This window comes from Magallana gigas, chromosome 10 (assembly GCF_963853765.1).
Source record: "Magallana gigas chromosome 10, xbMagGiga1.1, whole genome shotgun sequence".
In the NCBI taxonomy this organism is placed as follows: domain Eukaryota; kingdom Metazoa; phylum Mollusca; class Bivalvia; order Ostreida; family Ostreidae; genus Magallana; species Magallana gigas.
In genome coordinates, this window is record NC_088862.1 from 12,523,173 (window position 1) to 12,549,890 (window position 26,718).

Genomic DNA, 26,718 nt, shown 5'->3' on the forward strand with positions numbered 1-26,718 from the left:
TATTAATAAACAATTAATTGCACGCTTATGGCAACACACAAGTTAAAATGATGGAAGTGGATAATATAACATGTACATACAGTAATTTAAATAAAGTTATATGTTTATACACGCATATGATTATATCTTGAGGCTAGTTATGTTACAAGATATAAGTTAATTTGTTTAACCTAACCGAGAAGGCGTTACGACCAGGCCCCGGGGCCATAAAAGAAATCAAATCGTATTCGCCTAAATTGGGTAGATATAAAAATAATAATTTCGATAGCAAAATTGTCCATCTAAGTATAAACGTAATTCTAAACCAAAGATCCAGTTCTGGTAGTCATTTTACATACTATTAGGACCTATATCACTGGCGTATGAAAGGGCACCAACCATATCATCTATTCTTACTCATTGTTTCCCTTAATGACGTCATCATGTGTGTCGTCATCATTTTCATCCTCTTCTTTGACGTCATCCTCTCGATTGGTAGACAGGGATCGGATTTGTTTCCGAAGTGATTCGTCAGCATTCTTCAGAAGTTCTTCTTTGGCGGCAAAGTATTTCAAAAAAGTCATAGTCGATTTGTAACCTTGCTGTAAAAAATGTTTCACAAATCAATGCTTGATTGGTTTGATAAATGTTGTTAAACAGGTTGATATAACAGCGCTTATATGACACGATTTCTTTGTTTTTGTTTTTGCAAAGAAAAGTTTAAACAGGTCACTTTGCCTTCATGGTAAATTTTCCTACTCATGTAACTTGAAACCAAAACATTTCAATAAGTTTATGTAACAAGTTCTATTTCATTCAAAATCAACTGACAGCAACGGCAAAGCTTCTGTCTTCTTCTTCCAATGTAAAATCAGAGGTTCCCACGTGACCAGTGTTAATGCCCACAGTTCTATCCAAGTCTTGAGGCTGTAATTAAAAAAAAAGTAATGAAGTAGGGTTGATTTTATTGATTATTATCAATTTTAAAATCAACGATATGTTATGCAAATTTTTATAATATTAATTCTCGAACTTTTCCGACAAAAATTTCGAGAAAACCCCATATGAATCATGTTGTGTAATATTTAAAGATAGAATTAATTCCATCAAACTGTGCGTCAGTAATCGAAATGTTTCTAAAAATTGTACACGTCTGGATCCAAGCAATATTGAACTCTAGTCTCGTTCAACCAGACGCTCGGCTGTCTCCGTTATTCTCCGACTACCAAGAGAGACTCTCTGCTTGTCGGAGATTTACAGAGACAGACGAGCGTCTGGTTGAACGAGACTATATTGAACTCTAGCGTAGGAATACATGCAACTACAAAAACATTGAATTGCTCGTACTGTATAAAATCTGACTATTTGCAAGGTATTTATAGATACTTTTCTTTTGAAAAACAATGGTACAGCATACAGTACACCGAATTTATCTATTATTTTCAAGATCTTCGTCTTGTCAGCGGTGATGATTTGTGCTTAGGTCCACACACTTTCACTTTCGGTTTGCCAGAGTAACTGCATAGGAGAGTTGATTAAAATCAACTCCCAAAAAAGATATAAACAGCAATTTAAAATGTTCATAGGGATATAAACTTGGTTTGTAACGTGATCAAATCCTGTGAAGCTCGAACATCGCTGTTTACTACTATTATACATGTATTTACGTCTAAACAGAAAAAAAACCCAAATCGTTTAGAATTGTTAGAATTACCGAGATTTTAAGTTTACAACACTCCAACCGACACACCATAAGTGCGTGCTACATGTATGATCATTGTCATGTCATGAAAAAGTTCACAGAATTGAACATTTTCGCTATTCTATAACTTCAAACAAGAAAACTTATTTGCAAATGTAAATATAGAAAATTAACAAATTTTCCAATCAGCCAGCATGTTCAACGTTTTGAATATGCAATGCAAGTTATCTAGGAAGCGCAGGGCGCGGGTTGTGTGGATAAATGGTCGGATAATTGTTGATAAAATCTATTCCATTAATATCAGGAAATAATCACAATCGTCATCATCATGTCTAAGAGCCAAATGTAAAAGTTATTGGAGATAAACTTACATTGACAAATGCCCGTTGAACGTTCGTTAAGACGGCGTTTTGAATCGTTCCAAAGTAATCGAAAACTCCACTAATGTCCTTCCTTTGGTAGCCGAGAAAACGCTGTTGTAAATTTATACCTGTGCCTTGTATAAAGTTGATCAACTCTTGGTAGTTTATCTGCAGTTAGATGTCATTATAAATTTTTGAAACTCACTATATCTTTTATTTACTATCTAGGAGATATTGTTTCGTCATTTTTTGTATGAATTACTAGTATTCCAAATTTGTCATACAGCGTAATTTCAATTTTTATTTTCAACTGTTCTGATATTTTTTTTTACTTTTTAATACATTACTGACTACATGTATTACATGTATGTGTATTTGAAACATCTTGCACTTTTGAAAAAAAAATAATGCCAGACATTTAATTTTCCAACCTCGCCATTTTTATCTCTGTCCAGAAGATCAAAGGCATTCTGCACTGTACAATCTGTTCCAAAAAGCATTTCACTGCTTGTCTTAGAAAAGTCGTCCTACAAAAATAAACGGAATTCATTGTTGTAGTAAAGAAAAAAAAAATAATTGTGTTTATTAAATTTGAAAATTAAAACAAACTAATAAAGAGTGACATTTTTAATATTAACACAATGTTTTGATGTGAGCATTGCCTACGAATTTAGCGTGACCCTGAAACTGTAAGTGTAGTTAAAAAAAATCCATGTTAATTTATGCCTACGAATATTATTGAAATTGCAGGACATCCAACAGTACATTGTGATAGTCTGTACTTACAGATTTAAAAGCAGCTTCTAGCTCAGTCTTGTTTATTGTGTGGTTTTTATCCAAATTGTGTTTCTTCAAAACCTCAAAAAGAAAGGGACTGAATACACTTTTAACACTTTCTCTATCATCAACATATGCTTATTGCTTCAAAACCATTATGCAATAGTTTGTGTTCGTTTGTAAATTAAATATCAATGTTCTGGCTTTAGTTAATTTAAGTATGATTTGTTATTTCAAAAGGTGTTTTATTTCCTTCAGATATACCTCATATTCAGTGGTTAAGTTATATTTAAATTTAATAGATCCGTATATTCAGGATAACAACAAATGGTTTCCAGAGTTCTATAACCTCCAACGTATAATGTATAAATTTTAGGGCATCGGACTCTCTCAGCCGATGCAGTCCCCTCTCGCCCACCCCCTCAACGTTTGAATCCCTTTTTAAGAGAAAATTAATACATAATTGTGCCAAATGATAAGTAAAATGTTCATCAATTAGATATTTATTATTGTGATTTACTTTTAAAAACTCGTCCACTGCCATCATTACCCGTCTATGTTCTCGCTTAGCTTTTTCTTGATCCTTTTTTTGTTCTATTTTTATCCTGTAATAAAGAATTACAAAGAAAAATTATGTACATTGCAACCTTGGAATACTGTTTAAAAAACCTCTTGTCATTTAAGCTCTGGAAGATATGTACATGTTAAGCTTGTATACATACTTTACAATTGCATGTATAAATAAAAATAAAATGCTATTTTCATTTCAAATAACAAGTTTTATGAATTAAAAAAAAAAAAAAATTGAGACTATTTTGATACATGCATCTTTCGAATACACACTTAAAGTTATAGATGCAAAACATCCTATTATGATTTCCTTCCTTACCTTCCTAGTTTAGTATTGGGAATTGGATCAAGTTGAACACCTATTCTCTTCTCACACATAAATCGGAACATATCTGTCTCAGAGTCGGCGTACTAGAGCACAAGTAAAATGTATATGAATGATTAATGATTATTAAAAATGCCAATAATAATACATATACATACCCTTTCAAAAATTCTAGTGTAAAGACTGTTCACTTTTTTCTATAAACATTACTTATATTGAGTCTTTTGGTTTCACTGGCGTTTTATGTGCGTTTTGATTTGTTTTTGTTTGTAGTTTAATGGAGATACCTGAAAAATTGGTCTCAATGCATCTATTAAACATTGATATGAATGACAACATTTAAAACAAATGGAAATAAAGTAAAAGATACAGTTATTTAATTAATATATGTCATGTTTTTCAATAGTTTTAAGCACTAGAAATAATATTACACATTTTGCATTTTGAACAAGTGCGTGTCTGTGTGAGCATAACGTTCCAAATTTACACTTAGTTTTTTGAAGGAATTGATTATACTTAAAAAATATTTTATATGTTATATAAAATTATTAAAAATGGCCCAATTTGTTTTATGGAAAGTACTCAGTATGTTAAGCTTATGATTTTTTCTTCCTCTTGCAATTTTAGAATATGGCACGAAAATGAGGTAGGTCGGCAGTCTATACCAGTAAAAAACCCAGTGTCTTTGTTGGATCTTTCTGGTCACGGGCAAATCTTCGCCGTTTGTCCAGCAATTGTGGTAGATCATCTAAAGGTTGGAGTTTTTCTAAGAAACTATCATTTGAATCCATCGAGAGCCACCATCCTGTAAGTAAAAAACTAAGCTGTTTAATCTATGCTTTATATAATAATTTAGTTCGAATTGTCTTCCAAAATGTTTTGTTTTTCTTTAAGCAAAACTCTTCAAAATGATAACAATGTAAAATTTTATATCATTAAAAATTTAAAACAAATTTTGCTAATTATTTATAAGACTTTTTAAAAACCAGGATTCAAACCCCGAGTGAACATCACCCTTAAGGGGTAAAGTTAAACAAAAGTTTAGTCTTTTGGATTGAATATGGAAAGATATAAATGGAGAAAATAAATAGTTTTACATATATTAGGAAAAATTATATCAAGACCACGTATTTAGTTGCGTCAATAACGAATGACTTAGGTGACACTCTTTAAAACGATCTTGGTGTGAACAAAAATTCATAGAACAAACTTCACTCTCGGGTCTGTTTGTACTCATTAGCATGTTTATGTACATGTAACCCAACTCTCAAGGAATGAGTAACAAATTGCATAATATGAAAAACCACCATGAGTGTGTGTTTTTTTCTCCTTACATGTATCAGCCATATACAAATCTCAAAAACCTCATGTGGTGTTCGACGAAAAAGGAGAAAATGGGAGATGTTTTACTGTCAATATACAACTACTAGTAGGTGAGCATTTGTGCTCTTAACTGACCTCGAAAACACTTGACGTTGTGAGCAAAAACAAATTGCCGTGTTATAATCATTGAATCATTTAACCCAATATTATATAATAATCATCTTTCCGGAAATTTTATAAAGTACAGACCACCAGCTAACGAAGTCTTAATCATCAGTATTTTAAACATATGTCAAGCAGTGTTTACCCCAAATATATGAATACAGAAATACCCATGAAAGGACATACGTTGTTAGCTTCAAATGTAATGACACAGACTGGGGTCATCAAAACTATACTTAATAAGATATAAAGTACAGTTTAAATATATATAGTGCAACTCTTTATGGAACAAATGAAATTTGACTGAACTGGAGATATGATTTAAATGGATTTACAAAGTGTTTTTCAGTCTTTTTTTCTTATAATGTGATTAATGGGTCCTCTTATATATACATATTCATCAATTGTCACAGGATAACAAGCATATTTTCTATACAAATGTATATTTATTCCTAGCAGAGGATTTGGTTTTAAGCATTAATAAAAAACAAAAGCTTTGTGGATTTATCTACGTCTATTTTGACACTCGTAAAATGGCTGTTAATGGCACTTTATACAAACCAACTCACCGTCAAAGCAATGAATGGGATAGTTACAAATTACTCCTCCATCAACATATGTGTTTGTTTCTCCGTTGTATGTGTAATGTGTCGCTTGAAACAGTCCTTAAACACACAAATAATAATTAATGTTGAATACTTGTAGTACATACTCATTCACACCGGTTTTGTATTTGTTTTAACTCTTTCAAAATCCTAAATTTTCAGCAAGAAATTCAATTCGGTAATACACTTGCTTCCGAAAATGAGTTGCTATAGAAAAAAATATGAACTTGTAATTGTAAAACAGTATCTATCTATCTATCTATCTATCTATCTATCTATCTATCTATCTATCTATCTATCTATCTCTCTCTCTATCTATCTATCTATCTATCTATCTATCTATCTATCTATCTATTTATCACATTTCTTTTCATACTCTTTAACACGTAATAAATATATACTAAGTATGATTTTAATATAGAGAATATATGGTTGTAAAAGCATATTAACAAAATTTTGACGAAATGATAATAAAACATGGTTGTTCAAAATCAGTCAGTCCAACACTTGGTATGGCTATTTTGAGATCCCTTAAATTTCAATTATGATTATAGATATATTTTGAAAAAATGTTCTTTGGTAGGTTTTCTTCAATTAGCAGAATGTTTCAAACATCTTATTATGGAAAATAATTATTTATTGACTTTGTACCACAAAATCATTAGATTCGACCACTGAATAAAAACAAAAAAAGGTCCAGAACGTCATTATGTTACCTGGTATTGCCATAGACATCCGTACGGCGGTTCTTATGGGCATATCAGGTGTAGTCTTCACGTGACAATATTCTTCTGTCATATGGTTAACATTAGTCACAATGATACAAAGCTCTAGTCCAGTCTTTTTATAATGCTTGAAAATCAAATATGCATTCATGAGATGTTGGTATTGCAAAATATACTAGTACTTGGATAATTAAAGACAAATGCAACAGTTTACAATAAAGACGAAAGAATTTACTAGCACGTTAAGCCATGTCTGCTCATTAAAATGTAATAGAATTGCATTGGTTGTTTTGTAATGATTTTTACTACTGTTTATTAAACTTGTTTGAAATATATGTTTCCCGTCGTATTTGAGACGTCCCACTTTTAAATTAGATTTGAATAACATGTTTGATGTAAAATTTGATGGACAATTGATGATAACAAGAAACAAGAACCTCATTAAAGGTTACGTCTTTGTTGCCCATCTTCTTTTCCAACAGTTCCCCGAACCAGTTGTAGAGTCTAGCAGCTGGATTCCAACCGTATCCGGTCAATAGATTTGGCAGAAGACTAAGTATTCCAAACTTGGCATCTGACAAAAATATGTTAGTCAAATAATAATAATAAAAAATAATGTAGTAATAATAAAAAAAACAGGAGTACAGAGTATGTCCTATCCTATCATCCTATCGAGAGGTAAGGAAGAAGACCACGTGTAAATACTCAAAATCTTACATCCTTGGTGACAAATGAATCATGGAAAGGAATAAGCCCATGATGGGTAATTCACGAATGATTGGTTCATGTATATATGAACAACTGTTGTTGCCATAATAAATTGTTGATAGTTCTTTTCGTTAAAAAATGACTTCAGTCAAATTTTACACGGATTCAATATGATATTATTTGTTAAATATATTTTTTTAAATGTTGAACCTGTATGACAATTTTAAACTGTTTGTTATATATGGAATATCACACTTTTGTTTTGATCTCAGCCCTGGTATCAGCCCGAGCGGTTGGTATCGGCCCAAGCCCGAAGGGCGCGGGTCGATACCATCCGAGGGCTGATACCAGGGATGAGATCAAAACAAAAGTGTGATGTTGTTTATATCATATATCTAAAATCAAAGACTTTAATTCAAATTTAAATTCCAAATAAGGAATGTAATTTATCATGAAGAAGCTATAGGTTTTTTTCGGATTTACAAAACCTGTTCGGTTTTATTTCTTTTTACATGTGTTAATACTGTAAGAGCTGTCTCACTTTGTTGATAAACCATCGTCATTTGAAATACAGTAGAAGGGAGTATGTCGTCTGAAATGGAGCACTGTCTTCTAGAATTCAAAATTATCGCGAGATAAACTTCCCTCCTATGCAGCTTCGTTATGAGTCAAATTCTTTCACTGGGATTTCGTAAGTTTCCCGTCAGATTCCATTCATAAAGATCCATACTGTTATAGCAAAGTTGTTTGAGAACGTTCATAAGCGCGTCCATTACTTTAACCCCTTAATTTTTACAGTCTAATCTCTGGTTTTCTAAGATTAAGTCTCGTTCCATCCTTCTCTATATCCTCCGTAATTTAAACGTTGATTGATATTAAAAAGCGTGCTATTGTTCTAAATACACAACAGTTGTATAGGTTACCTCCCCTTACTTAGATACACATCACTCTTTGGCGCTATTTTTGAATTATTATTTTTCAATTTTCGGTAATAAATAAAAATATTCAGACGTGTAAGGTGATAGTTTGTATTATGTATTCGTTATTCTATCGTTATTTCACAAACTAGTCTTAATTTAAAGCAGAGATATATGGAAATTATGAATTTCAAATTTGAGGGCAATACACCCCCTTGACGACGGGCTGAGACAGAGAAATATCAGCCCCGAGGGCGATACAGCTCTAGCTTCCGGTTGCTGTCTCACCTAGTCCAAAACACATGTATCAGGGCTGATACACTACTAGGTATATGATATATTAAGATAAATGATTAATTTACACAATGTTCTTGTATCGATCATTTTTTTTTTTTTTACATTTTACATAGAGTAAATATCATATTGCTCATATATATCTTTTTACCTAATAACATTAAACTCAAATCTTGACTTAAAAAGCCTTGGAGATCTTTTGAATCGTATCCCACGGCCAAAAGGGAAGCTGTCATTGCGCCTGCGCTAGCGCCTGCAAATCTTTTAATCTGACTGACTAGTCCAAGTTCTTCCAAAGCCTACAAAATGAAGACAAACACCATGTATCTAAAAATACTTAAAGCAGTTTCAAGCACTTAGAACTGCTACATCTTTGCTAAGGCTAAAACGTTTTATCTTTATTAACAACATAATTCTTTTATTTCATTTTTATACAGCAGAGTTTGATATTTCTATGAAAAATGGGTACCCTTTTTAATAGAAATTAAGTATTAAGATTGCTGATACACTATAAAATACCATTGCAATCCATAATCCATTATCTTACTTTTACAGCGCCCGAGTACGCATGCCCTTTGCTACCACCCCCTTCAAAAACAAGGTTCTCAAAGGGGAAACTATGGTCTTTTGGATTGATACTCATAGCTTTCTTTTCTATCTCGTTTAAAATGGATGGCATTCTTCTCAATTTACGATTGACACCTGAAATAAAAATGAAATTATATGGCAATTTGAGTTGAAGAATAACAATTTTAATTCATAGACTACGAGTTGAGAAAAAAGTTGGACTCTCAAAATGACAAAGATAATGTTATATTTCATTGCGAAGTTTTCTTGATTAAATAATGGGTGAGGTATTTTAATTTACAATTTTGGCATCTTCTTTTGGATAAATCATGAATATATTAGGATGATCCGTTTTGCATTATTGAAGAAAGCTGATCTCCATCTTTTTTGTTTTTTGCTTTACGATCCCTTTGTTACCTTGTTTGTTACGGCAGTATATAAAAATAAAAACTTAAAAATGTCAAAATAAGATACAAAAAATGACCGGTGTTACCAGAAGGATTGGGTTTCGCATTTCCAAATTCTTTTTCGTCATCTAGCTTGAACTGTTCGTCAAGATAACGCTTCCTAGCCTCTAAAATTTCTTTGTTTCGAATATCTCCTGAATCTGTCTCGACTTGACTTCCAAAGACGTTCCCCATTTTCTGTAGCGGCCACACAAATTTAAAAAGCCCTTTTGAATACTCTGTAATCTAAAATTGATCCATGTCACAGTTAGTTATTCGACAAGGAACATGAATTAAAATATAGCTGACGCAGTAATAGTACTAATTCATAATTTAATGAGGAGGTCAAGTATAAGATCGAGTAACATATGTATTCAAAAGTTTGTTAGCAACGAATATACACATATCCTTGAAATTTGTTTTTTTCTTCTTCACAAAATCCTTAAAAATAAATATACCTGTAAAGAAAACTTTAAAAACAATTAAGTTTTTTATCGCCAAATTCACATAAAATTGATCTCTTTCTTCTAATTTGCACATTTTCGATATTTATTTTTTTTAAGAAAACTGGATAAAAAAATGAAAAGTGTGAGATACCAAAAGTAGGACCCATTATCATAAATGTTTCATCAAACTACATTTTAAAACAGAATTCTTAAAATAAACGTTGCCCCGAATAAATAAAAAAAATTACCTCAAAGAATTGTATTCATTTGTATTGTTACGCTCAAACATAAGAATGATATGCGTTTTAGAGTTGCGGAAGTTGTATAGCTTTGGATAAAACAACTACCTACTGCACTGTTCACTTACATATCCACTTAAGTTGCTAACAAGGCTCTCTTTTAACAAGATATCCGGCTGTATGACATTTTCCTGGAGGGAATACTTGTCACCCGGATGGCAAAGGGGAAAAAGCATTTCATTTCTGATTAGTCCATAATTATACGGATCGCTATAACAATGCCAATCACTGTTTCGTCGAACTGTTGTTAATAATCATACTTAATCTAGTCTTTACAATCAACTGTTCTCTGTTAAATCATTTTTATTTTTTGACAGCATTAAACAAACTGATATATTTTCATTATAAATTGTTTTGGCAACATTTCCCCTTTATCATAAAACAAAAAATATCGAAATATAAAAATTTAAAAAAAAAAAGGTTAAAGAATTCAAGTAAGGATTTGATTTAATTTCACAATAGCAGTAGAGGTAAGGTCAAAACATTCTTCTTTTCTGTAATATTGCAGTTATTGTAAAATACCTGTATTTAAACAGAGAAAAATGCATAAGATGCAAGGAAAATGTACAGTGTTATGCGTTCACATGAACTAATACAATGAATCTTTAAGAAATTAAAGACAGAAAAGAACCCAGAAGGAATCAAACATGTATTTGGTCGGAAGGACAACCAACGTCAAAGGTAGACCGTGGTTTCTCATTCTGTGAAAACAGGATGAGTTACATAATTTTAAAGTTTTAGTCAAAAGGATAACTAACGTCATAGGAAAACCATGGTTTCTCATATTGTAAAAAAAGAGTAGCATAATTGTAAAGTTTTGGTCGGAAGGATAACTAACGTCAAAGGAAGATCGTGGTTTCTCATATTGTAAAAAAAAAAGGAGTTGCATAATTGTAAGGTTTTAGTCGGAAGGATAACTAACGTCAAAGGAAGACCGTGGTTTCTCATACAGTAAATACAGAGTAACATTTAAAATGTTCAGATTAATGAATTTACTTAATAGAAAATCAAACTTGCGCAAAAAATGATTTTAATTTTACCCCAAACCGCGAGTTCCATTTTACTGTGAACAAAAAAAAATCAAACATGTAGTTATGTATTATACATAATTGTGGTGAAAAGTAGCATATTAATACATATATACTTAAACTATGCTCGCTCAGGATCCATTTATGTGATTTAAGACAGTCAGCCACCTAGATATATGTACCTAACAATACTTCTGTAAAAAGACCAAGCTGCAAACATATTTTTGTCTTATTCATTGTAGAGTAGAAATGGTAATGTAAAAACAAATACTAACGCAGTTGTTTATTTTTACATCATTATTAGTAGATTTGGTTTTGACGTTAAGGTAGGCTTCAAACCAGACTATCATTTGTATTCCTGTAGGCATAAACAACAGAGAGCGCGGATGCTAATTATTAGATAATCATATAATCTTACGAAGTTAAAAACTGTCAGTGGTTTCCTGAACAGCATTTGTTGACGCCAATAAATAGTTGATTAAGAAAAAAATTTAGTTTGTCTTCTTATTTGGCTGAAACGCTCTGATTATTTTAAAATTTGCTAAATAAGTCTTAACTCAACACCGGTCTTCATGTATTAATAAATTTTCAACACATACTTTCAAAACTTTAACATTTTGAGTTTAGGACCTATTTTCTTCTTGGAAATTGCCGTCGGGAAACAATTTGTCTTTAATATTTAAAAAAAAGTTATTTTAAAAGATCTCGATGGCATTGACTGCAGGTAAATTGAGGTCTGATACATTTACAACAAGGAAATTATTCAAGTTATTGGACTTCATTTGCCCCTGATATTAAAGTAGAAAACCTGTTTGTAAACGAAAGCGATGACAATTGTTAGCTTACGCTGGTAAAAATAGGATGGTAATTTTACATGACAGATTACAATTTTTTTTAGAGTAACCCAATGCCTCTTCTCTATTTTCTATACGAAATACGTACACCCCAAATTATTATACATTCTAACGTATGACGTCACAGTGACATCGCGCTATATTTCCCGCGACAAATTTCGAGGTCGATCCAACATCTCATTCTGTAATGCGTGTACTAGCTGTTTCAGTATATACTGCGCTACCTGCCTCAGATGATTTGTCTTCATATTTTTTAGATAGAGTGATTAGGGACAGGGGCACGGATACAACGTATGTAAATAATTAAATTGCAAAAATAAACACATTTTTAACAAGTATTCCTTTTAAAGGAATGATCGGCAATAATGATATATTGATAGCAAGAAGCAATCAACATGATCAGTTTGATGTAAAATAATTTAAAAAGTATTGTATTTTTAAAAAATATAGAATATTTTGAATCTGTATACCATAATTTCATCATTATAAAACCGTCAACAAATTTAATTTTGAAATAAATTTGGGGAAAGCCATTCGTAAACTCCTTGTCTAGTTTAATATTTTTAACGTAATTATTAAATGTTAACGTATCTTCTTCAAAATACTGAGTAGGGCTCTATAAGAGCATTAACACGTATACAAAGAAAGGTTTGTATTAAAATAATTTAATGCGTCTGAAAAACATTGAATGCCATCATAACCTGCTATTGAGGTCGCATTATAACGTAACCTTGTTTATAAATCAAGCCGTCTTCCTAGCTACTATTATGCAACATCAATAGATCGAGGTCAGTTCATGGAGCATCTTCTTATGATTGAGGTCAGTTCATCGAGGTCAACTGAATTACTGAATGAACCTTTCGATCGAAATTCTTACGCATGGGACCAAATGTGCATTCTTGAATTAACAGGTCGAACTGTATTTTATGTATGTTTGCATCTCCTAAGGTAAATGAATTGAAATAAATCTGAGTAAAATGTTATATAAATGCTAAACCAAACTTCAAGTTTTTATAAGAACTACTTATGCAAGCGGAATGTGTGCGCACGTGGAAGCATTTGCCGGATGCCTCATATGGACACAATAGTGATCGACCGAAGCCGATCACAAAAAGACATGAACAAGGAAAAAAATCAAAGTGAGAAAACAACAATGTAAACAAGAAAAATAATACTGTACAGTACTTATCGCTAACACTTTGGACCAACTTAAAGACAAATTAAATTTTACAGGCTGCTCAATTCTCTCCAATAGTAAAGAGCGATTTTATGAGGAAGAAAGTCTTTGTATTTTGTTAAAAAAATTAAACTTATAAATTTAATTATAATATCCACTCTCTCTCTCTCTCTCTCTCTCTCTCTCTCTCTCTCTCTCTCTGTCTTTCTCTGTGTCTTTCTTTGTCTTTCTCTCTCTCTGTATCTCTCTCTTTTTTGTTTTCTGTCTGTTTGTTTTTCTGTATGTCCGTCTTTAATGTTAGTCGATAACTGTCAAAATATCACTAACTTAAAGTTGACAATGATGCAAGGTTTGTGTAATTCTTGATGCGCTCGCCACAACGGTAGCACCGTAAAACATATTAAATAGTTATTTACCTAATTCGAAGCTTTAAACTGCTGATTTTTTTTCATACTCAACATTGAAAATATTGAATTTTGTATCACTATTATATACGACAGTGTCTATGTAAAGGAATAATGCGGTTTTGAAATGCGAAAATAAAACTTATAACTTTGCAATACATTTCCTGCGAACTATTGAAAGGAATGAATATCTTATAAAGAGCAGACAAGTAACTTTACATATTGCTGTGAAGTAAATTGGGCAGCCTTAACATACCGGATTATTTATTTTTCATCATTGTTTGAAAGTAAAATGTCGAGTTACATGTACTAGGAAGATAACGAGTTTTGTAAAACATAGTCAATTCAATCAGTTTATGTTGTTTAAAATGAGTCTTTTAGTCAACGAAATGGTATTTTCCTTACTTCACAATATTTGTAAACAATTCTAAGTCTCGAGCTTGGTTTATAATTAAATAACAACGAATTCGTACCCTTCTCTCTCTCTCTCTCTCTCTCTCTCTCTCTCTCTCTCTCTCTCTTGCAACTTGACGTCTGCTTGCTTGTAAGACGCCATTTTGTCTGCAACGTGAGGCGGATCAAAGATGTATTACCACGCACCTGCGTAATGTAAAGGCGTTGCTATAAACTTTCACACACATCATCTCTTTAACTGGACACGTTAAAACTTATTTTTAAAAAGCTTTTAACAAATAAACAATGCATTTAAAACAATTTTTTTTAATCATTTGTCTCGAGACATGTGAAGCACGTCAACCTCCGTTTTTTACTTGTGGCCGCAGGGACATCGAAAACAACATTGCATATAATTTGATTGAATTGCATTTATGATATAATTTTTTATGTTATATTCTTACATTTTATCTTTTATTGTTATATTTTTTTTTAAGTTTTGACCTTTTTACCGATTAATTACTGAAAAATGACGAAAGATATTAGCTGCAATAATGGGTACTCGACCTCCTGTAAATCGAAGGTCATGGATAGGGTTCATATTTAGTCAGAAGTAAGTCGATATTAATCAGGCTTGGGGCGAATTACATTGTAAAGTAATGCATTACATAACCATTACTTCATGAATTTGGGCATTAAATTACCATTACCATTACTTGATTTTCTTGAAGTAATGCATTACATTACCATTACATGAGTAAAGTAATGCATTACCATTACCATTACCATTACTTTTTTTTTAAGTAAAGCTAATAAAGAGTTTTTGCAAATGTTTCAAATATAAAACACTCTTTAACATATCTACAGGTTCATGTTCAGTATCAGGTTCAAATTCAATGACTATACAAGATTCATTCTTTATTTGCTCAATTTATAATCATCTTGTGGCGTTATGAACAACATATTACATAAGTAAAATGATATTTATAGACATTTGGCATGATACAATATCAGATATGAAATAGAGACATAGGATAACATGCGTAACAAAAAACAATTTATGAAATAATGTTGCGGTTTTTAAAAGCTAAATATAGATATATCCCCAGATTACACAAATCTTTATAATTTTGGACACTTAATGTTATTTATTTATAAACAGATGATTTTTAATATATTTTAATCGTATTTCTTTTTACGGAGGACACTTTAAGACAAAAGATTGCTGTTGCACTTATGATCTAAGTTTCAAAGGGTTCATCTTTTAAATGCATCCATCTTCCGGGCTATACTAAATAAATGTTTTGCAGGAGCAGTCAAAGCTTGGGCTGGAAAATACTGTTTGACGATCTTTATCTTAGGATATATATTAAGTGCAATAATAGATTAAATACATAAATCTTGTATTTTCTATCAGTCCAAACTAATGTACAGTGTAATTAATATACAAGAGAGAGACAGAGACAAAGAGACAGAGAGAAAGAGAGAGAAAATAAGTAAGATTATTTTCAAATGGGTTATAATATTGGAAGTGATATTGATTTTCATCATGGATGGACAGTGCATTCATTTTGCTTTTAAAGGTGCATGTCTGTCTCCTATTCTATTGTGACATAGCGAAGGGAAGGGGATTGGGGTGTTTAGCACTTCTTATAACAATAGATTGTTTTGATACTTAGATTATCCTGGGGGCATAGTGTGTTGTTGACACATTTCTTATTGAAGTGCAAACTAATTGGAGTAAATTGTTTAAATGATTAAAAACTCTTAATAACAACACTCTTAAAAATGTTATGAAATTGTGCTGTTATCTTTAGTAATATAAACAATTCAAAAATGAATTTTAAAAAAACTTTTTTAATAAAACATGTACAATTAAAACATTTTTTTCTTAATTAGAATTATTTCTTTCTTCTTTAAAAATAAATTTAATCAAATTCAATTTCAACTATTCATTTATTCATCACATTTTTTAAAGTGAAAATGCATAAATATGCATAGTAATGGAAAGTAATGCCATTTAAGGCCAGCATTACACTAGATTTTGGAAAGTAATGCATTTCATTAGCATTACTTGTAATGCTAATTTTGAGACATTACACATTACAAGCATTACTTTGAAAACATGTAATGCATTGCAATGCATTACCATTACATTTAGCATTACCCCAAGCCTGATATTAATGAAAAAAAAATCACTCAGATTAAGTAAATGAACAGTGCAGAGATCTGCATTGGAAGTTCTACATGACAGCTTAAATGAAATGAGTTATTGAAAAAACTTGTGTATTTTGGCGCTTATGGGTACTCGCACATTATGCTTCAGCAAATTTTGAAAGAAAAATGTCGAGTTAGACGCACATGTACTAGGAAGATACAGAGTTTATAATTTCCTGTTTTGTAAAAAAAAAATCCCGATTCTTGTTATTGTTTACATACGTGTTGCATTCTTATAAGTTCCAATTTTGTTCTCAAGTTTCTTTTGCTGGTGATATTATTTTTGAACTTATTCAATCAGTTTATGTTGTTTGCCACGAGTCATTTAGTCAACGAAATTGTACTTTCCTTACTTGACAATATTTGTAAACAATTATAATTCTGAAGCTTGGTTTATAATTAAACAACAACGAATTATCACCTCTCTCTCTCTCTCTCTCTCTCTCTCTCTCTCTCTCTCTCTCACACACTTTTGCAGCTTGAACTCTAACTCTTCAAATTTGGGTCTTTCATTCAAAATGCACAAGTAAAACGGTTTATTCATTGGACAAAGTGATCTTAAACCGTGTCTAGGCCCGTTTAAAAATTTGAATAGACTCATTATGTAATTATTTAACAAATATGCTGTCTCGCCGACCGAGGTTTGAACGAGCTAACAGGAGGGGGCAGGAAGCAAGCAAATGATAGTGTTATCCGGATCTGTGTCATTTTAAACATATGTTGTAAGAAGGCTAGTTCACACCAACAAATTTACTGAAAGAACATCCACGTTGAACAATGACTACCTACGAAATCAAAGTCAAGACTGGGGACCGATTGGGAGCCGGGACTGATGCCAATGTGGAAATAGTTCTTCTTGATGGCTCTGGAAGAAAAACGAAACCTGCCTTTCTGGACAACTGGTTAAGGAACGATTTTGAGGCCAGACAGTTAGATGTTTTCACTATTAAAGATGACACAGATATACCTGATGTTACAGAAATCAAGATACGAAGAGATCAGGCTGGGTTGTTCAGCGATTGGTATGTTGAAAAGATAGAAGTGCTGAACAAGAGGAGTGGAACTGCCTCGGTTTTTCCAATTCTTCGTTGGATTCGTCCTGATGTGGACTTGTACGTTGGGAAATTTGATACGTTTCTTCCCCAGTTTGACCCTAGAAGAGATCAGAGAAATGCTGAGCTTGAGTTGAAGAAAACACTCTATGAATATGAGGAAAAGGTTCCTGGCCTACCGGTTCAGGTTAATTTTTGATATTTTATTCAACATTTGTATTGCATAATATTGTCCGTTTCAAACCAATGTATTGACTTAACAAAATACTGATTTATTAGGTGGTATAAGATGACAGGTATGAATAACAGTTACTTTTTGAAGTTTAATGGTAAAGGTTTGACTTAATAAAAAAGATGCCAGTTTTAAATATTAGTATAAGTATTTATTATTTAATAATGCAATTAATTTTATCAGGTTAAAAAGGTTCCCGAGGATGAGCAGTTTTCAACTTCTGCAAAGGTAAGATGCATTAATATACATGTATTGATCAGCTTTTTTTTCTACGGATATTGCTAAAGACCCATTAATTTTCGTATTTGCTAAATTCTAAATGGAAATAACAATGTTATTATTCTTTAAAAATATTTGTTTCTAAGTTTTAAAAATTGGATTTCCTAAATTGGAAAATTTAATGTAATTGAACTGCGTATACTTTTTAACTTGATAATACCGATAGTTGATAAAAATTGTCTAGCTAGCGCTCTGAGTTTTTCTGATACGGAGTTCTCGGTACAGGTAAATGTTCTAATGTCAGGCAACTACAGGACCTACTTACAATGACCTTTGTGAAGATTTACGTTTTAAAGTGCATTTTCCAAAAAGTAGTTTATACATTTAAATAATGTTAACGTTCAAAAAGGAGGTATTCAGTTTACACAAAAAATAGGCGAACAGAAATGGGGAAGGGCGCTTCAATCACCTTTTGTTCATGCGTCGGTTTGAGTTGTCTGATGCATTATATCTTTAAGTAATCTTTCAGATTATTTGATGGCATAGCTTTAGATGTTCACATCTAATTTACATCAAGTTTGATTCTTATATGAACTTGAAAAATACCTATACTTCAAACAACAAAAATAATTATTATTATTATTATTATTTTCTTGAATTTAGTGGGATCTTCTTAAAAGGAAAGTTAGCCTTCTTGCTGGAAAAAGCGTGGAAATGATTTTTGGAAGTGGTTCATGGGAAACTTTAGAGGACTTGACTGGTGTCTATTTAAAAACATTCGGAGATCCAAAGGTAAACATCCTTTATGCTACTATTGTTGTTGAATGTGTTATGGTATCTATATAACATGCAAATTATGATTTACATGTTTGTTGTTAAACAGGAAATGGAGAACTGGAAAAGTGATGAGCATTTTGGATGGCAGCGTTTGAACAGTGTCAATCCAAACCTCATTCGTCTTTGCACAGAAATACCATCCAAGTAATAATTATATTTGAAAATATTTTACATTAATCATACGACTGTATCAATGGTATTTGATTTGCTACATATAAAACAATCATTGTGATTGGCTTCGGCAGTTGTGTCAGTATTGGGCATTCGACAGGCTTTAATGTTTGCGCACGCATTGCGCCTCGCACTACTTTGTTTACCATGCGACGATGCGAAGACAGCTTCATGCCAATCTTAAATGACTTGTATTTGACTAAAAACCATTATTCTAATGCGTTTTCCTTGATATTAAAGACATTAACCTGAAGCTGACCAGTGATATCACATACCGATCATATTTTAAAAAGGACTATTTGTTAACACTTAAGCATGATTCTAAATAACAATAAGATTATATGTATACAAGGTTACATGTATACGCACTCGTTTTCAATACATTGCAAGAAATCATTAACTTATATTAGTTTTATATACTTTGTTGTTATAAATTCATGTTAAATACTGAAATCTGATTGGTTAAGAGGCAGTTCATAATCCGTTCTATTACCCTCAGCGTTAGCAACGCACTTAGCAACGGGTAACATTAAAAATTGTTACATGCGCGAAAATTATGCGTGTACGGTTCGATGTAGAATTCACGTAATTTCTATATAAAAGCAGTAAAATTTTCTTAAAAATTAAGACATTCAGTATAACAAATAAATAGTGCCTGTTTGGGAGGATAACGGTTGAAATTAACACCCCTCGAAAACCATTGTCAACCTTGGCTTCGCGTCGGTTGACAATGGTTTTCTCGGGGTGTCAATTTCAACTGTTACCCTCCGAAACAGGCACTATTTATATAATAGCGGCTTCAAATGACCACTCTTTTTATTTACCACTAGGTTCGGGGTGACAGAGGAAAGTATTAAAGAATGTCTCGAAGGACTGACATTGTCGGAAGCCATGTCCAAGAAGCGATTGTTTATCGTTGATCTTGAAATACTTGATGGAATAACTTGTGTTGAAGGTTACATTGTGCGTATAAATTATACAACAATTACTTGAACATAATTTCAATAAAGCATCTGTTTAAGATTTATTTTTTTAAGTTAACCATGATAACTATTTTATCACTTGCAGGTTTGTTGATAAACTTAACGATGCTTTTTAAATACACTTCGTGAGTAAAGATGAGAAGAAATATTTACATCTTAGAATACAATAAAGATATTTACAATGTTCATTTATTTTTCTTTGCGTTTATTGTACAGTCCCCAGTTCCGATAGCCCTGCTCTTTGTTAACGGTACTGGGAAACTCATGCCCGTAGCCATCCAACTTTTTCAACAGAAAGGACCGGAAAACCCCGTAAGACTCTTGCATACATTTATTTCACATCATTTTGTAATACATGTTAAATGGACAGTTCACTAATACGATGATTTTTATTCAGGTTTTTGTACCGACTGATCCACCGTATACCTGGCTTTTTGCCAAAATGTGGTACAATGTTGCAGATTCAAATTATCACCAAGCCTTAACCCACTTAGGTATTAAATTTATCTAAAATAAACCTGTCGAGCTTTAAAGTACATGTAGTATATAACAATAATCACTAGATAACACGATCTGTTTTCATATATCCGAGTCTCTTTCGGGACCAGACATAATTGTATTCATCCTTCCTTATGTATTGTTAATTGTTCGTCAGTCACACATATGTTGATTGACGAAGAAATCGAAATACACGAAAATGGGATAAATGGGTGTAATTTTCGTAACATATGTTTCACTTTGATAAAACAGCAAACGTTTGAGTATTATTTACATAGCCATTGCGTTCAATCTTATATTTAAGACTTTAATAATGAAGGGATATTGAAATAATTAAAATGCAAATGTTACATTCAACAACAAAATTATTTTTTTTACAAGGTTACACACATTTATTAATGGAAGGGATATGTATAGCAACAAATAGATGTCTCTCGCCATCACATCCAATGTTCAAATTGTTGGCACCCCATTTTCTTTTCATTATCGCCATTAACGAGTAAGTGTACAGAAATGTTACAGTATTAAATTATTTTAAAAAATAAATTGAAATCAGTATTTCTTTAGCATTTTTAGAAATATTACAATTTTGAATTCAAGTACAATAATGAATTTTTTTTTACCTTACGAACATACCGTAAAATGTATGAGGCATCATATGAATTATTTATACAATAATTAAAAAAAAAAAATACATATAAGTCTATGAATTAAATTTTCTTTCTTTATGTTGTTCGGTAGTCGTGCTCTCAACTTTTTGGTCTCACCAGGTGGATGGATTGATAAAACAATGGCGATTGGGGCTGTCGGCATTTTGGAACTTACTAAGAAAGGGTTAGTTCTTGTGTTCACCTTTATATTCCGAAGATTCACCGAATTGCACCTGCGAACAAAGCTAATTCTTCCCACAATCGTACCGCGTGGATTGGGGCTTGATCCAAAACACGCAAGCAATTTTTCGTTTCATTTGACCCTTTATTCGAATGACGATTTATTTTACACTTTATTTTGAATAAAATAGTGCCGACTCCTGGAGAATGAACATCGAGGGAAACTACGCAGAGTTTCTAAATAGCAGAGGAGTAAGTGTTTTTTGTTTCTACCACAACAAGAATCACACGTAAATATATATATATATATATATATATATATATATATATATATATATATATATATATATATATATATATATATATATATATATATATATATATATATATATATATATATATATATATATATATATATATAACTGATATGGTGGTGTTCCGTTTGATACAATACAACGGAAGCAATTGACTAAAAAATAAGAATGGTTATTTAATAACATAATAAATGACAAAGTACAAAATGCTAAAAAAAACACCAAAATTTAAACTACAAAAAACACAATACTGTTAATAAAAGGAAAAACCTACATATAAAAAACTAAATAAATAACGCAGCATGGTAGCTAAAATAAACAGAGAGCAAAAGACAATATGACATGGAGATTGCTATATACAAAAAAGTGTCAAAGATAGGGTATCTTCTGCAGAACGTAAGACAATAAAACCATTTCATGTACAAAAATGTGAAACAATGCATATTTTCTAAATAGCAGAGGAGTAATAGTTTATTTTGTCCACCATAACAAGAAACATGTAAATCATATATATATATATATATATATATATATATATATATATATATATATATATATATATATATATATATACACACAAAACTTCGTGGAATTTGTGGGTACCTCTCATCCACAAATTAACATCCTCCACAAATTATTAAATTGGGGTATTAAAGTCATATTTCCTTTGTAGGTTTAAGAGAATACACAAAATTACGTCACCATGAACCTGTAAAATTTAGGCAATCCACGAAAATTGGCCCCCACGAAATTAAATGATTCCACAGTACTGTATTTAACGTTCTACATATTTTGATAGGTGTATTGCTGTGATGGGTCAATTTTGCCGACCTTTTATCAGCGGGATGATTCCATGGTGTTATATGGAGCAATTCGTGACTACGTGACTAAATATGTCAACTTGTATTATGGTGAGTGTAGAAATGAACAGAAATTTAAAATGAGTTCAAAAGCTTTGTAAAAAGATTGAAAGTATATATTTTCACTGTACATGTATAATGTTTATTCCCTTACAGTATGATAAATCATGGTTTACTGTTTAAATGCTAAGTTTTGAGGTCTTGTTTTTCATTAAATCAGATTTAACAGTTACAAAGAACCATCAAGTCAAAATGTTGTGTTGAGATTTTTACTGTTTTGAAATTAGATAATGTCAAATCCACATTTATTAAAAGAAAACAGTCAAAACATATATAGTGAGTCACGTTCATCAATATGTTCAAATGCATCTTAAATGTCATCAGATCTTTTCTTCACTTAATTTACGTGCATAATATAATTTTGTTTTCTGTAGACACTAATGACAAGATCATTAATGATGTGGAAATTCAGACGTTTGGACAAGAACTGACCAAATCGAAGTCAGATGGAGGGTGTGGAATTCCGGTAAGTCATTATTTAACATTTGCATGTGGTTTACAGTTGCATTTGTTTTAAATTTCAATCATTTTATTTGTTTATTATAGGGCGTCCCTTTTGAAAACGGAAAGTTCAGCAAAGCGGATCAGCTGATAGAGGTTTTCACATCCGTGATATTCTCCAGCAGCGTTGTGCATGCTGCTGCAAACTTTCCTCAGTATGATGCTTACGGATTTCCCCCCAACTATCCTACAAAAATTAAAGGAGTTCCGCCGAAGAATAAAGTACGTCAAAATGATAATAATAAATTTTATAATTTCAAATTGTCATAATAATCGTTCTTTGTGCATTTGGTAAACATGAATATAAATTTGCAGCGCTATTTCTAAAATATATCGGATAAGTCAAAATTATTTTCACTTTTTTTTTACAAATTAAAAAATGCTTACAAATGAACCTAAAATTCATGTTGATCCATAAAATATGAGCTTTTATTATTTTTTTCTCAACCTGGTTAATATATGCTCAGAACCCACTGAAAGAGGAAGACATCGTAAACAGTTTGATAGATAAGTCTACAACACTGGACACAATGGTCATCACTCGAATCCTCAGTGAAAGAAGTACCAACGCTCTAGGAGACTTTGAAGTCACCTACACGTATGATCCCGCTGCAGTCAAAATTGTAGAGGAGTAAGTGTCATGGGAATAATGTATGCAGGGTTATTGTCGGTCCGTGTTATTTTCGCCCTTCTTCCCTGCAAACGGCTTCGCCTCGTCTTGAAAACGACAACATGGGGCGCAAAAAAATGGGAACGAGTATTGCCCTGCCTACATTACATGTATATATAAGTTTCAGCACTTATTGAACACGAAATGGGATTCTTTTACGTGGTAGTCGAAAAAGTTTGATAAAAAGGGATATCTCGTTTTATTTTCAATTATTTCTTTTTATTAAGTTCATTACAATAAGGCGGTGCAAATGAATTTTTGTGATAAAGAATGAACTGTAAACAGACAAACATTTATGCTCATCATGAATCAAGATTTATTTGTTTCGTTACCTCAACATTGTGTATGTATATGAATTTATAATTTTAAGTTTTTAAAAAGTAAGGCACCACCTGTTGGACACGTAAGTTACGAAAAAATCTTCGTTTTATTACCTTTTTCATATTTACAATTTTTTAAAATTAATTTCAGATTTAGACAAAACTTAAAGGACATCAGTTTGAAAATGCATCAAAGAAATGAAAAATTGGTGCAAAAATATGAATATCTCTATCCGGAAGAAATTCCAAATTCAATCAGTATCTAACCTACAATTGAGAATCCAGAGGTGATCCACAAAACTGAAAACGAAATCATATGGAACATGATACGAATGAAGTTTCTTTATTGCATGTATTAAAAACAAAAATAATACCTTTATTTATCTGTTAGAGACTTTTTTTTAGATTTCTTTTTCTTTTGAGATTTTGTGATGGGAATATTAAAATATATTAAATTCAATTCATGTTATGGTACATGTATGGTATTATGATATTTTCGTTATATTTAATTTTATGATATTCATGTTTGAGCATATTTTAATTTGTAATCAAAGGCTAATTTTGAGCTTTATATTAATATGCTTGTGCAAGTTCATGTATGATAATATCAATAGCATATACTTATAATTTGAATGTACATGTGTTAATAAAGCAGAAAATAAAAAAAAAAGAATAAGAGAAAAAATCTTCGTTCATCTTTTTCAAAACCACCTTATAAAAGTTTTGTACTTTTTAAAGTTATTTCAGTGCAAACCCACTTAAGGACATGTGAACCTGACATGAAACTAATTGAATATTTGAAAAAATTGTTTAAACAGACTCTAATCCATTTGTTTTTGTTAAAAAAAACATTTTACGCATATGTTCGTGAGTTCGTTTCCATGGCAACGACCTTTAAACTTACCCATGTTCAAAAAATTAGAACGAGACAAAAAACCTTAAATGCAAATTTAAAATGTCATTAAAGACATATTTACAATTAACTAGAAAACTTTTCTCACCAAAATATTAAAAAGGTTAATAAAATACTCTATTTATCTGAAAATGGATTATAAGAATTCCTTTTATTTAATCCGCTATTTTAGTTTGAATTTCCTCTGATCACTAAAAAAGTGACATTTTTTGACGTGACCCGAGCTAGAAAAAATACAATTTCCTATAATTACACTCTTATTTTTTTAATGTAATTTTGAAGAAATGATAAATAGCAAAAAATTAGTAATCAATAATTGGCATGTTCGTGAATTAGAAAAAAAGGTAATAACGTCTGAATTTCCTCTGACCTCTATTGAAATAGATGCTACAAACCCTACATGCTGTTAAAAAAAGACGTATAATTCAGTTTTAAATGGCGATTTCTTTCAACTAGTTATACTGTGAACCTGCATAAGTTCTTGTCGAACAAAATTAAAGGAGTTGTGTTGTAAATACTACAACTAATTGAATTAAAAAGGCTGAAAATCCGAATTTCCTCTGATCTGACTTTTACAAAAAATTACTCTGCGCGCTTCATGAAAGTCAACACTGCCATAAATGGTAGTATTTCTAAAAACCAATCATATAAAGAGAAAATGATTCTTTAATTTAACAATTTTTTCACTTCCTAAAGAGTTTATTTTAATGGTAATTAACAGAGTGTCATAGTTGTGCATCTGATATAATCAAGAAACTCTAGTCTCTGTACACAAAAAAGAAAAACATGCATGAACACTTTAATACACACAATCTTTATTAAGCCTTTGTTAATAGATTTAAAATACAATCAAACCAAATAAATCACAGGTTTCATAAAAATCATATACTGATTGTAATTAATTTGAATTTCCTCTATCAATCTTTAAAAGTTTTGTCTGATTTGTAAGGTATTGCATTAAAATGGGTGTCGGAAAATAGGAGAATCTTTCAAATGATTACAGGTATAAAATGAAATTTGATACTTAATCATGATAATTCTTTAAATCATATTATCTGATTGGACTAAACAACACTGCAGATTCTGAAATGATTTATGATTTGTCCTTATGTATATACATGATTGTATGCAATCCTATAATTCCTTTGAACTTTGAACCCTTCCTTGGTCCCCATATTGGTCTTAATGCTATTTATAATGTATGATTGAGACTTTATCAGAATGATTATGCAGGGTAATATATTACAATGGTTCAGCCTCAATTTGAACTAAAATATAGAAAATGTGGAAGGCCACACCAATTAAATTTCTTTTTTATCGGATCCTGCATGCTCGTGTTTAAAGAAAACTTTACAAATCATATCATTATGGACCGCCTCAAAATTTGGCTACAAAAAATAATCTTATTTTTTTATCGCTAACCCGCTTGTACCCTTTTCCACTTAATGTCCGACAAGCAAGAAATTATATTGGTGTGGCCTAACTAGGATATGTATATTTTTTTCAAGCAAAAATGATAAAAATATAGATAAGGATAAGTTAAATATAACAAAAATATTCTTATTCACAAAAATCATTTCAAAAAATATTTAAAATAAAAATTTTACTCAACCATACATTCATAACTCATTCAAAAACTCTGTAACTTAAGAGGACTGATATTTTCTGTGAGGCTTGTTGTATATAAGTGTCATAATGATGATCTCAACTTGATCTACATCAGTAACCTCATCAGGGTTATAAAATAAAACAGACTTCATACAGATAAATGGATGGACAGACAGACACTAATAGACAGAAATGATGATTTGATATACTATGCAATCATCAAATTAAACATAATTATAAACATAAGACATATATTTTAAAAACCAGTTTCTCCACATGAACAGAATATACCGTAGCCATTACAAACTTCATTACTGCACTTGGTCAGTATAAACACCTTTTGAATTGATATCTATCAATTGTATTTCTT

The 26,718-nt window shown here is 31.3% G+C and overlaps 2 protein-coding genes across 3 annotated transcripts; one reads left to right on the forward strand and one right to left on the reverse strand.

Moving 5' to 3' along the window:
• Positions 1-266: 266 nt before the first annotated feature.
• LOC105322628 (uncharacterized) lies at positions 267-10,398 on the reverse strand. Of its 2 annotated transcripts, none has more exons than XM_034454275.2 (15): positions 10,276-10,398; positions 9,510-9,708; positions 8,997-9,151; positions 8,601-8,748; positions 6,968-7,104; positions 6,522-6,657; positions 5,770-5,865; positions 4,381-4,520; positions 3,710-3,801; positions 3,341-3,425; positions 2,830-2,901; positions 2,475-2,570; positions 2,053-2,211; positions 811-906; positions 267-581 (listed from the first exon to the last, which is right to left on the reverse strand). In XM_034454275.2, the coding sequence occupies exons 1-15, from the start codon at positions 10,381-10,383 to the stop codon at positions 393-395; spliced, it is 1,908 nt and encodes a 635-aa protein (XP_034310166.2). In that variant the 5' UTR covers positions 10,384-10,398; the 3' UTR covers positions 267-392. The 2 variants fall into 2 exon arrangements, with proteins under 2 accessions (XP_034310166.2, XP_019920553.3); XM_020064994.3 differs by having other exon boundaries at positions 269-581; positions 10,157-10,297.
• Positions 10,399-16,897: 6,499 nt separating this feature from the next.
• On the forward strand, positions 16,898-24,507 carry LOC105336201 (allene oxide synthase-lipoxygenase protein). Its single transcript, XM_034454272.2, has 15 exons — positions 16,898-17,519; positions 17,748-17,792; positions 18,447-18,575; positions 18,667-18,764; positions 19,622-19,754; positions 19,991-20,086; positions 20,172-20,268; positions 20,654-20,771; positions 21,014-21,106; positions 21,294-21,354; positions 22,216-22,327; positions 22,711-22,802; positions 22,883-23,059; positions 23,305-23,468; positions 23,979-24,507. Exons 1-15 carry the CDS (start codon positions 17,058-17,060, stop codon positions 24,091-24,093), a joined length of 1,992 nt encoding a protein of 663 aa, XP_034310163.2. The 5' UTR covers positions 16,898-17,057; the 3' UTR covers positions 24,094-24,507.
• The last annotated feature ends 2,211 nt before the right edge of the window (positions 24,508-26,718 follow it).

Coding starts and splice junctions, on each gene's coding strand:
- LOC105322628 (XM_034454275.2), bottom strand. CDS start 10,383: ATGCTTTTTCCCCTTTGCCATCCGGGTGACAAGTATTCCCTCCAGGAA. Junction 6,658..6,967: donor AAGACGTAACCTTTAATGAG/GTTCTTGTTTCT, acceptor TTGATTTTCAAG/CATTATAAAAAGACTGGACT. Junction 5,866..6,521: donor GATGTCTATGGCAATACCAG/GTAACATAATGA, acceptor TGTGTGTTTAAG/GACTGTTTCAAGCGACACAT.
- LOC105336201 (XM_034454272.2), top strand. CDS start 17,058: ATGACTACCTACGAAATCAAAGTCAAGACTGGGGACCGATTGGGAGCC. Junction 20,087..20,171: donor AGAAAGGACCGGAAAACCCC/GTAAGACTCTTG, acceptor ATTTTTATTCAG/GTTTTTGTACCGACTGATCC. Junction 21,355..22,215: donor AGTTTCTAAATAGCAGAGGA/GTAAGTGTTTTT, acceptor ATATTTTGATAG/GTGTATTGCTGTGATGGGTC.